This window comes from Lagenorhynchus albirostris, chromosome 13 (genome assembly GCF_949774975.1).
Source record: "Lagenorhynchus albirostris chromosome 13, mLagAlb1.1, whole genome shotgun sequence".
NCBI lineage: Eukaryota > Metazoa > Chordata > Mammalia > Artiodactyla > Delphinidae > Lagenorhynchus > Lagenorhynchus albirostris.
The window spans coordinates 30,657,700-30,670,937 of record NC_083107.1 but is presented as its reverse complement, the minus strand read 5'-3'; the positions used below and the strand labels follow the sequence as shown (position 1 = coordinate 30,670,937).

The window sequence follows — 13,238 nt, the reverse complement described above, 5'->3', positions numbered from 1 at the left end:
GACATTTTCCCCATATTCATTTATGAAATTAATGCAATCCCAATAAAAATGTCACCAGTTGTGTTTGTGCAACTTGACAAGTTGTTTCTAAAATTTCTATATAAGTACATGCAAAAGGCAAAGAATAACCAAGTCATTCAAGAAGAAAAACAGTGAGAGGAGAGTTGCCCTATCAGATATCAAGACTTTTTATGAAGCTACATAATGGAAATAATGTTGAATTGGTACAGAGACAAATAGCCCATGGAAACAGATCCACACATGTGAACACTTGATATAAGAGGTGGCATTGCAGGGAAATTGCAAAAGGGTGAGTGTTTTGGTAAATAGTGCAGGGAATTATGGCATCCACATAAAAATAATTTAAAATGAATCCCTACCCCACACCAAACTCAGAATTAATTCCAGGTGAACTAAAAATCTAAGGATTTTTAATCCAAGGATGAAAACAAAGCTTGTAAGGGTTTTAGAAGACAATATAGGAGAATATACTTATGACCTAGGAAGAAGGATTTATCCAACAATTCACATAAAAACACAAACCATAAAGGGAAAATAATGATAAATTTGACTATGTTAAAGTCAAGAATTTCTATATGATACCAAAAAGAAAATGAAAAGAGAAATCACAAGTGAGAGAAGACAATAGCAATACACGTAACAAAGAACTAGAATCCAGGATATATAAAGAGCTCCTATAAATTAAAGAGTAAACAATAGATCATCCAGTTTTCAAAAACTGATTTTGAAAAGACTTGATCAGACACTTTACAAAAAGAAAAAAAAAAGAAAGTGGTCAATAAGCATAAAAAAAGACACTCAACTCATTAGTAATCAAGGAAGCACAAGGTAAAACCATGAGATACAAAGGTACATCCACCATTTAGCAAAAACTAAAAAGCTTTACAATACCGGTTGAATTAAAACTTTTATTATTACATGATAAAAAATCTTTGTCTATGGATTTTTTTTTCTAATTTTAATTTTATTGTAGGTGGATGGACCTAGAGTCCGTCATAGAGTGAAATAAGAAAGAGAAAAATACCGTTATGCATATATATAACGCATATATATGGAATCTTAAAAAATAGTACTGACGAACTTAGTGGCAGGGCAGGAATAAAGACGCAGACGTAGAGAACAGACTTGAGGACATGGCAGGGAGGGGAAGTTGAGACGAAGTGAGAGAGTAGCACTGACATACACTACCAAATGTAAAATAGATAGCGAGTGGGAAGCAGCTGCATCACACGGGGAGATCAGCTCGATGCTTTGTGATGACCTAGAGGCGTGGGATAGGGAGGGTGGGAGGGAGTCTCAAGAGGGAGGGGATATGGGGATATATGTATACGTACAGCGGATTCACTTTGTTATACAGCAGAAACTAACACACCATTGTAAAGCAATTATACTCCAATAAAGATGTAAAAACAAATTTATTGTGGTAAAATATATATAACAAAGTTCGGCATTTTAACCATTTTTAAGTGAATAATTCAGTGGTATCAATTACATTCACAATGCTGTGAAATCACCATCACTGTCTATTTTCAAAATTTTTTATCACCCCAAATGGAAACTCTCTACCCATAAGCAATAACTACCCATTCATCCTTCCCCCAGACGCTGTTAACCTCTAATCTAATACTTTGTCTCTATGAATTTGCCTAGATATTTCATAAGCAGAATCATATAATATTTGTCCTTCTGTGTCTAATTATTTCACTTACCATGTTTTCAAGGTTCACCCATGTTTTGGAATGTATCAACACTTCATTCCTTTTTATGGCCGAATAATATTCCACTGTATGTATTTGTCACATTCTGTTTATCCATTCACCTGTTAATGGACACCTAGGTTGTTTCTACCTTTTGGCTATTGTGAATAATGCCGCTATAAACATCGGCACACAAATATTTGCTTGAGTCCCTGTTTTCAGTTCTATTGAGTATATAGCTAGGAATGGAATTGCTGAATCATATGGTAGTTCTATGTTTAACTTTTTGAGGAACTGTCATACTGTTTTCCATAGCAGCTGCACAATTTTCAACTAATGTTTTTTATTTAAAATCTATCTTATATTATTATAGCTCCCTCAATTTTCCATGAATTAGGATTTGCCTAGTGAACATTTTCACATTCAGCTTTTCTCTGTCCCTGTTTTAAATGTCTCCTACATTGTTTATTACCAATGTATTTGGATATATTTCCCAAATTCTATTTTTTTCTATCACTTTGGAAACTATACCCTATATCATAAAAATGTTAACATGCATATATTTAACTTAACAAAATCCAAAGTTATTATCTTTACCCTCCTCTCACATAATAAAAAGGGACTTACTATGTTTTAACCATGCTCCCCCACTCCCAACTTATATTATTGTCTAGCATTTTATCATGGATTGTTCTATAGCTTCTCAAATTTAAAAAATTATTATTACTGTTTTGGACAGTCAGTGCTCTAGATTTACCCTCATTTCAGTGTCTCTTTGCTCACCATTCATTTATGTTGCATCTCAAATCTTTCTGGGATCATTTTCCCCTCACCTTAGCGTTTATCTTTGAGAGATCCTTTAGTGAGAGCCCCAGTTTTTGTTGATTAGGTAATATATTTTTCCATCTTCCTTTTTTTTAAAATTAATTTATTTATTTTTGGCTGCGCTGGGTCTTTGTTGCTGCGCATGGGCTTTTTCTCTAGTTGCAGTGAGTGGGGTCTACTCTTCACTGCAGTGCACAGGCTTCTCACTGTGGTGGCTTCTGCTGTTGCAGAGCACAGGCTCTAGGTGCACAGGCTTCAGTAGTTGTGACACGCAGGCTCAGTAGTTGTGGCTCGTGGGCTCTAGGGCGCAGGCTCAGCAGTTGTGGCTCGCGGGCTCTAGAGAGCAGGCTCTGTAGTTGTAGCACACAGGCTTAGTTGCTCCACAGCATGTGGGGATGTTCCCGGACCAGGGCTCAAACCCGTGTCCCTGCACAATTATATATATTTATATATATATATGTACACACACACACATTTATTTATGTAACAAATCAACTTTTCCCCCTTCTCCTTCCAATTATTCTACTTAAGACTACATAAGACTTTCATAACAAGGGGGATTGTTTTTAAGGAAGAGGAATAAACATCACACAGAGATGGATAGAGAAATTCATGAAATGTATCTCCTTTTCTTGGGAAGGTGACTGCATCTTTGTTTCAACAGGGATAGTTGCTGTGTATCAGGCAGAATCATTATATTCTTTTTGTTCTTCTTTGGAAATTTAAACATGGATACAAAGGTAAGTATAGATGCTGTGTATTCCAAAGGGTGAACTGTGATGGACAACATCTGTTCAATATTCTGTACTATCCTCACCCTTCTAAATTCTCCCCTCTACTGGATACCTGTACACAGAGATACAATTAGATTTCACCAATGAGAGCCATTTGCGCACAATTTGGAAGGGAAAAGAGAAGTAAAAATACTATTCTCTAGTGGCAACTGCAAACAGGCTAATGGGCATCAGATAGCTGATGTGGGACTCACCAATATCTTCCTGACAATCATCCACCCCGATGCTTTGGACAGCTGAGATCACCGACAGTAGCTCGCTGCAATTCCTACACTGGCAGATTTCACAGTGCCCTCCCTGATCTGCATTTCCCAGAATTAACGGCTGTGTAAACCCAATTCTCCCTATTAAATCCTTTCCTACTGGAAATGCCAGTAGTGATTTACAATTTCTTGACCAAACTCTAACTCAGCAAGTAAAGGCACTGAAAGAAAAAATAAGGGGAAAAAAATGCTACTTAGACTATAACTTAGGTCAGCAAGTATTTTATTAAGCAACTGCTATGGCAGGCACACAGAGATATATGTTGTTTACGCTGAGTTCATCTGTCCATGGGTCCCGTTTCATATGATCTGTGTACCTGGTGTACCCAGTACACTGGACAGCACAAGGTTAAGATTGACAAGAAAAGCAAGACTTGGCTGTTAAATTTTTGTGAAGAGAATATCTATTTAAATAATGATTAAATTTTGAGGCATCCTATTTGAGCAAAAGCCAAGCCATTATAGATTCTTTAATTTTAAAAATAACATTAAAAATCAGCCCTATCTTCTGATAGGGTGATTGTCAACATTCTCAGAGCTGCCCTTACTTCATTTCAGCATATTAAGCCCAAAGGAGTCGAGAACCATTAACTTAAGAGCATCACACTTTGGGAAGGTCAAATTGAAGAGACCAATGTGTCTGTAAGGCAGCTAACTTTTCTCTATCTTGGGGAATCTCAGTCACTGCCCTTCATTCCTGTGTTCTGTCACAGGAACAACCAGGAATTTGCAAATAAATTGATATAAATCTGTCTCTGCTAAGAAAACAACTCAAAGTACTTAAGTTACTGACGTTGTGTCAGTAAAGTGAATTCTGCGCTCAGAGGCCAGTATATTTTTCCACTTCACTTAAAGCACAGAAAAAGACTACCTATATGAATAAGTTTTAAAATTAATTTTTGGTTTCTTTCAAAGAAAGAAATGCTTTGAACTTCAGTAACACATGATTCCAAGTTAATAACCAAGAACATAAGACAGAAATCCTACGAAGATCTCCCACAGTTCCTAGGTTTCTCCATAGCAGCAGTAAAAGTGAATTAAGAATAAAATCAATATTGGGTTTATAATTTTATTCAAACGACAAATACAAAACAGAAAGCAAGAGATAAAATTCAAAGCAAATGTGCTCAATATTTCAAAACAACTCTATGTACAAAGTAAATAGGAAAAAACAACAACCACCAGAAGTCCCCATAAATCACACTGGCTAGATACATTCAAGTCTAACAGAAAGAAACCTGAATTTAATACAATTTTGATTACCTAGAAACTGAAAGTCTTTATCGTCTCAGACTATTTTCCATCCCAGTTAGGGGCATTATTTGAAGACAAAGCTTTCTAACGAGTCCATCTCACATTGAACTTGCCATAGTAAAACATCCTTGACTGATGCCACACTGGCTTTTCTTAATGCCAACAACAGTGTCACCTGAAAGGGGCCGTTGGCAGAAACAAACTGTAGTGATCCTGACACATCTAGACCTTTGCACCCTGGCTATTGCACGACAATCTAAAACTAACGGATATCAACCTTTGGGTCTCACAAATTAAGAATATATTAGTTAAGAACAAGTGATCATTTGCCTTTTAGGTATAGTGCATCTAGAACTCTCAATGAGTATTTACCTATATTCCAGGCTTTGGGAATTCTGGCCACTTTCCTTCTAAGACCTCACCATATTTATCTCCATTTCAAAGCATACAGAGCTAAGTGATGGAGGCAAAAATTAACCTCTAAATATCCCCTGGGTGTGCAATAGCTGTGAGTTCCACAATGTACCTTATTCGCATTGTTAGAAATAATGCAATCGGTCGCTAAACTGCAGAAATTAAGAGCATATGAAAACATGCCAATTGCTTTCATTCTAACAGGCATAAAGTCTTTTTAATTTTATATAAACATATACAAAGGCAGATTGATAAATGAATGGGAAGGAAATAACTATAATTCTATCCAGAGTGCACTTCTCCAATTGTTTACAAGCTCTGTTTTTTATTCCATATTTTCAATTACACATCCATATTCCATATCAAAAATTTTTTGAAATATGAAAAAGGAAATATGGCTACATAACAGCATTCTCTATAAGAAATACATGTGTGAACCTTGGCGTTTTGAGTCAATGAATCATGTTAATATGAAGTTCACGAATATGTCTTTTCAACCTTGGAAATAATCTCTTGTGTACATGCTAACCAAAAAGAGAATAATAAATTTATCTTACTACATATACACTTCCTGGGGACGGGTCAGCTGGTTAAACGACCTATAACCTGGCAACTTCTCTGTATATTATTACAAGATTACTTTTTTTTTTTTTTTTGCGGTACGCGGGCCTCTCACTGTTGTGGCCTCTCCCGTTGAGGAGCACAGGCTCTGGACGCGCAGGCTCAGCGGCCATGGCTCACGGGCCCAGCCGCTCCGCGGCATGTGGGATTTTCCTGGACTGGGGCACGAACCCGTGTCCCCTGCATCGGCAGGAGGACTCTCAACCACTGCGCCACCAGGGAAGCCCTACAAGATTACTTTTTATCTCCAGGATGCTTGTTAAACTAATAAAGCTTCTACATCATTTTTTTTAAATTAGATAGAACAACTTAACCTCAGATTAATGGGAGAAACTTAAGGACTTCTTTCCTTCACCCAAAAAATTAAAGAACTTATTTTTCCTCAAATCCACTTCAATGAAAAGTGGCCTCTTAATTTTTAGGGAGATTATTTCTTGGCCTTTAATATGCACTCGGTAAATACTTACTGATAGTGAACTGAAGAGAATCTGAAGAAAACCTTTCACTAGGAGTAAAGCTAAATTTTATGTAAAAAAATGTGGCCTGTGGAAAAAATGATCCATGCTGGTGTGGATCTGGGCTTTGCTGCAGAGCAACACAGAGTGAAAGAGAGAGGAGAGATTGGGCTCAATTCTATGGGAAGGCAACACAGCACATCTATTCATTCAAACCACCCTGGCATAACTCTGTCTCCTGCAAAACACAGCAAGTGCTGTAAGCACTAGGGATAGAGATTTTAGCTTGCTGTTTATAAAAGGATCCTGTAAAAGGACTCTTTGTTCAATGATTAAGAGATTGCCAGATACTACAGAAACTTTAGATTTGGAGTATATGCTGTACTTGCTATTCACCCATCTTAAATATCCTTCTTTTGCAACTATCAATTCACTTAAACAAAGTTGCTGATCACTGCATATACCCAAATTTTAGTCAATTTGCTAAAAACAACATAGTGTCACAAAAAGTTCTAAAAGACTTGAGAAAGTATAATATTTACAGAGTATAACATCAGAAAAAGTAGAGCCTTTGTTTTATCTAACAATCCTTTTTAAATAATTTGGAAGTTGGAGTGAAGACGTGACTTTTAAATATATTTATGTAATATTTCTTCTTTTTAAAAGCAACAGTAATGAATAAACTTTTAGCATCAAAAATGTTTACCAACAACTAAAGTAAACATTGGCTACATTCTTAGTACAATACAATCTTTAACACAATGACAAACATGTATACACTTCAAATATTGGCAAATTGCTTCAAAATGCAATTCTCAGCAAGTTTTTGGTAACTTATTCACAGTTCAGAATTATAGTCACTGGACTCAGAAGACATGAGGAAGAAATGACCAACTGGCTCAGTAAACTAAACATTCATCATCTTGAAGAACAGAAAACTGAAACAAAGGCAGGATGATTCTAAAATTTCTAGCTCACAAGAAATATAATTTAAACAAATACTGAAAGTTTTATTTAAGCAAAAAATAAAAATTAACTGCAGAACAGTTTTAAAAAGCTAACAGGATCACTTCTATATTCATTCTGAAAACTAGTGTAGTAAGAAAGGTAATTTGAGAATTTCCTAAAAAGTTCTCGTTAGCCATTATTTATGGCATATTCCATAACATTGATATCAAGCTATTACAGACTCACAAGTTAATATGGCATAACTTTACGGCTTTGCTAGTTAACTATGATTTTTATTTTAACCCTGGATACTATTGGTTCAAAGCTAATATTACCATTCCTACTGGTTATCATGTCACAGATCTAAAGATACAGTTAAATTCATCAAGCTAGGGAAATACTGATAAATTAACAATCTTTAAATATTGTGGGGAAAAAATGATTTAATTGTTAAAACTTTTAAACCTGAGGCTCTAACACTAAAAACAAAGAAAGTAATCTGAAATATGTTTTCGCAGGTAAAACACCACCTGGTATTCTGGTATACAACATCTACTAAATATGTGGATATAAGACTTCTTTATCTTTCTTTACCATTCCCTTCAATTTCTTTGGCCTTCACAAATTCAATGTGAGCTCTGAATTCTTTTTAAATAAATATTTTCAACGACATTGTGCTTTTTAGAAAAATCACTTAAGTTGTAGCATACAATAAGTAATTAACATGAGTCGTTCCCTTTTATTGCTATAGTATATATCCTAATTTAAAAAAAAAGAGAGAGAGAGAGGAAACTGATCCCAAAGGACTTCTTAAAATATGTTTGTTAAAGCAAACATTTCAGCTGGTTTTCCTTCTTTGAAGAGTTATAGAAATGTGTCAAAGGAATGCTACCAAGGAGCTAAAAAGGGGCTCTTTTCCTCTCATCCTCATAATTAACTCAGGTCAAGAGACCTGTATTCAAAAGGATAAGACAATGTCATCTCGGAAACAATTTCCTAGGAACCTAAGAGAGAAAATCTTTATTAGCACTCTGACAGCCCCATCTGCACATCACACTGTGTCAGTTCCCTTTTGGTTGTGATGCTTGACTGTTTTCACCTTTGAATCTAATGACTGCTGTTCCTTAGAGGACCACAGACACATGGATCTACCGCCTGTGATAACAGCTTACTCTACAAAATGCACTTCACCTCTTAGGAACATTATATGCACCAAAACTTGGACCATGATTTAAGTGAACAAATCCACTCACAACATTTAACAGCTCAACTTCATTTTTCTACTCTCTCACCCTGTGCCTTCCAATGATCCTAGTGTCCACGAGTGATGAGTCCATCTGGGGACAAGTGGACTTTGCTTTAAACAGGATGTATTTTTCAGTTTCTAGCACAGTGACTTTCCCATAATAGGGTGTTGACAGAGTTATAACAAACTAAAAACAGTTAACATTAATTTTCCTCCTACCATCTATTCCTATGGCATAGGTGATTTAAAAAGACAGAAAGGCTGACTGATGCCAAAGTTACAATCATGTACTTGGCCATGTGTTAGATGCTAACGTGACCTCTGGCCTACAAAGGGCTCATGACCTGCGGTAAGGAACTCTAAGTTATACATGAGTGAATTTAAATTTTAAATGTACTACAAGAAAGAATTTTTACAGAAAGGACTCCTTTTGTAGAATATCTTTCTTGAAAAATCAGATTTTCTTATCCTGTATTATACTGGTTTTAACTGAGCATCCACACTTATTAGCAGTTTGCCTCATTACAGTATTTTTTGTGTCCATAATTCATAAAAGCATCTAAACATCACTACGCTAAACAGGGTAGGGAACAAGAAGAAGGGGTAGGGAATGGAAGCCATGTTTGTTTGGAAAATACCACTTTTTTTTTCTCACTATTGGTTTTTGAGATTTGGTTTAGAACTTACCCTAGCCTGAAGTGTATATGTGTGCTTGAGAGCTAGAGAAAGACAGACAGACACACCAAACACGCACACACGGAGAGGGAGAGGAAACAGAGACTGAAAATTAATGATTGATTTCACATATCAGTTTCACTTAGAAAGCTAATTTGAACTTTGGAAATGTTACAAATCCATATAAATCATGTGCATAAAATGCTAATATAACATAAGAATGATACTACACACATACTAAAACTAGCAGGCCTACACAAAATAATATTAGAAACAATTAAAATAGATAAATATAGCTATAGTAGCTATATAGATGTGAACAGTAATCCTATTTCATTTTAAACAGGTTTCTAGTCTTAATCTAAGAGTTCTTCTGAATTACCTCAAAATATGCCAATTCTCTCTCTAACCCTAACACAAGGCAGAATTCTATGCTTCTCTTCCAATAGCTGCTAGAAAATCGTAACCTCATCAAGAAGTTCAAACACAGAAAAAGGAAAAGACTGAGCTTACTTAATTATACTAAATATCTTACCTTCACAATTTAAAAGTGAAAACTTTAGAAAGAGAAGGACTTAACCAAAACATAAACACACTATCCTGTAATGCCCAAGGTGTGGCCAAAAAAGCTCCGTGAAGAAATTATTACAACTTTTTGGGTGTCAAGCTAATACTCCACTTTAAATTTTTAAATCTAAATTGTAAGTTTCCATTTCTGACACTAGCTAGCTGAAGGCACCTCAGTATTATTTATATCTTCTTCATTCCTAAATATTTTTCAGGGGTAGAACAGAATATACAGAGAGAAAAATTCCTAGAAAGTAATACTAAATTTTATATAATCCTTCATTAATATCAGTGTAAAGCATATAGCTTTTTCTAATTCTAGCCCATCGTATACATTTAGAGTCAAATGATTAGTCAAAAGACTTGTAAATCTTCCAAACAACTGCAAGGAGCTTCCAAATTGGCACAAAGGTACTACCAGTTTGATGCAACAAGGCAGTGAGAGAAGTTAAAATTAACTGCAGGTAATTCTTCTCTGGGACAAAGTTGAAGAGAATTCTGAATATATTGGTATTGAGACATTTGATAGCAACTCTGTGTGGTGATTTCAAAGAATAAGATAAAATGTCATTCAGCAGTAATTAAAAAAAAAAACTGCAGATATGAGGAAATTAAAAACCACTTTCAGGACATGAAAAAACAAGGAGTAGGATATACATGAAAAAACAAGGAGTAGGATATATATATGTATGTATCCCATCTTCAAACTTAAAATCATATTGTCAATTGTACAAAGCAGCTCAAATTTAAAGTTTGTGCCATGAAATTGTGCAAGTATTTTCTATCAAGGGCTGGAGAAAACCAACACACTACTATACTATTTATCTTCCTAAGATACCTTGACATACAGATAACAGGCAATAAGTTTGAGAGACTAAGGTTAACAACTAGAAATCCCACAAAGAAAAGTTTTCAGTTTTTAAGATTTACAGTTTGATTTAAAAACAAAATAACAAACAAATTTCCAAATAAATCACAGCATCTTCTCTTTATAACTGAATTAAATGTCCAAGTACATTGCTGTTGGCTTTAAATATTCCAATTAAATGCACTACTCTTTCACTGGCCGCCTCTCAGATTGAAGTGGAGGGACCGGAAATCCAACATTCAGCATCCTTTAATGAAAATGAGAGCTAAATCTCTTTCTGACACCAATACCAATATAGATTCCATTATTCAAACTCCCTCACAAATTACTGGGAAAATATGAGGTAATTTCACAAAAATCACAAATTGAATGGAATAATTATAACTGATATATAAATAAGGATTTACTACAAAAGGCTTAGGGGGTGATATTTTAAATCAAGGTTTTAAATACAAAAGGTGTCTTGTGTTGCTTAATTGCCCAGTTTCAGATGTTCCTTATTCTACGGTTACAGATTTGGCTAGATTCCGCGGGAAATCAACCTGCAAAAAAAAAAAACCCAGCAATTTTTGAGAGATTATACAGATATTGGGGGGGGGGGTAAATGGCTATAAGCAAATTATTTTTGATTATAAAAAACAGAAAACATGTTCATTAACCATCTTTACTATAGACTACAAAGAATTAGATTAGAAAATATAGTAATATATCTTTAAAAGACTTGAAATCAGGAAAAAGAATTCCATAGGAGCCAGTTCGGCACATGAAAAACTCCTGTGGTCCTCTATGAGGTGGCATCCCTCTCAGGGGACACTAGAAACGTCTAAGAGCAGATGTTTTGATTTTCACTTTGGTTGTCACAATGAATGAGGGACCAGGAATGCTGAGAGTCCTACAGTGTGTGAGAAAGTCCCAAATAAAGAATTTCCAATAGCTACCTCATTAAGAAACACAGAAAGAAAACAGGTAATCTCCAGTCATGGAGGTGACGTCCAAGTTTCCTTCAAGTCCATGGGTATGAAAATGTTAGGATGTAACCTACACATTGGGCCATGGAAATATAACAAGTGACAGAGATATGTATGAGGGAATTCTCAAATTCTATTGCTAAAAATTTAGAAGGAAACTATCAAAATGTACCAGGGTGAAAAGCCAGACCAAAGCGGTCCACCACTTACATCATAGCCTCTCAGCACAGCCAGGTGGAAGGCCAGCAACTGTAAGGGGATCACGCTGAGAATGCCCTGCAGGCAGTCCACTGAGTGTGGCACCTTGATTGTTCTTTTTGTGTTCTTAATGGTCTCAGTGTCTTCCTTATCACAGATCACCACTGGCCGTCCCTGGGAAAGAAATCACACTCGCAATCACTGGTTAAGCAAAAGCAGGGCTGTAACACATGAGCGTGCAAATTTTGCACTGCACGATTCACACGTGGCCTCACTGACATAGGCTTATTTAAACTCACAATCCCATGTGGTAAGTCTCACTCACAGTCAAGGAAACAGAAGCTTTGTAAGATTCAGTGCTTTCTTAAACTCACACAACTAAGAAATACCAGGCTTGGTACTTAATTCTAGGACTACCTGCCTTCAAAGCCCAAGTGTGTAACCACTACATTGTGACTAGAGACTAACATCTTTGGAAATTTACATACAAAGCCAAATGATCTGAAGAAAACTCCATTAAGCACAGCACCAGTAATATTCATGTAAAATCTAGTTTCTCCTGAAATACACATTTAAGAATATTAAATTAAGAACAGCATACACTAATTGAAGAAGACAGGACTTGGAGACCAAGACCTCATTTTTGATCTTGGTTCTGGTATTATGAGAACTATGAGCTAGGTCCTGTCAAAACTCCTGAGTATCTCAGATTACTCACATGGAAACCTAAGCATGTTTTGTAAGCCACCTGATGGGTACTGGTCTATCACTTTAAATGTCATAAAATTCAAATAAGCTTTAGTGACCCAACTCTTAACCCCCCAAGGTGTCCTCACAGCAGCTCCTGACTTACCTGCCTAGCAACCACCTGCTGAAGAGCATTCTGACACTTGGCATAGGTGTGATCTCTCATGATGATCATGATGACAGGCATCAACTTATCCACCAAAGCTAGAGGGCCGTGTTTCAACTCACCAGCAAGGATACCTTCAGAGTGCATGTAAGTGATTTCTTTGATTTTCTAATAGGAAGAAACTAGATTAGTCTTCAGTCTGTTTTTCAAAAACCCATTCTTTAAATATTACACAAGACATCTGATGTCTGAAGTCCCTGTCTATTTATCCAAAAGTATTAAAGGATCACTGATGTGCAAATATAGCTAACAGGTTAACTGATCGTTATTTCTAAATATAATGTCAACAACTATCTGGAAGTCCACAAGGGCTTTTTGAAGAGTTTAGACTATCATGAAAGTACTCATATTTCTTTGTAACTGATCTCCCAATTGCTTCATATTTGACCTCAATTAAATCTCACAACTAGAGAACTTAATATTTATTTTATTCATATTTGGACAAAAAAATAACCCAAGTTCCTTGCTAAACCCACGGTATCATGCTAAAATGTACTCTTCTTGATTTTCA

At 35.8% G+C, this 13,238-nt stretch overlaps 1 protein-coding gene across 6 annotated transcripts in view; it reads right to left on the bottom strand.

Moving 5' to 3' along the window:
* Positions 1–2,727: 2,727 nt before the first annotated feature.
* GFPT1 (glutamine--fructose-6-phosphate transaminase 1) overlaps positions 2,728–13,238 on the bottom strand; it is a 73,730-nt gene continuing 63,219 nt past the window's right edge. For 3 of the 6 annotated variants that reach the window (XM_060168646.1, XM_060168647.1, XM_060168649.1), the window contains 3 exons: positions 12,668–12,835; positions 11,827–11,988; positions 2,728–2,970 (listed from right to left, as the gene is read on the bottom strand). In XM_060168646.1, coding sequence (XP_060024629.1) covers positions 2,857–2,970; positions 11,827–11,988; positions 12,668–12,835 — 444 coding nt within the window. In that variant the 3' untranslated portion in view covers positions 2,728–2,856. Of the gene's footprint in view, positions 2,971–10,964; positions 11,191–11,401; positions 11,541–11,826; positions 11,989–12,667; positions 12,836–13,238 lie in introns of those variants that run through there. The other 3 variants (XM_060168650.1, XM_060168651.1, XM_060168648.1) reach the window with 2 other exon arrangements.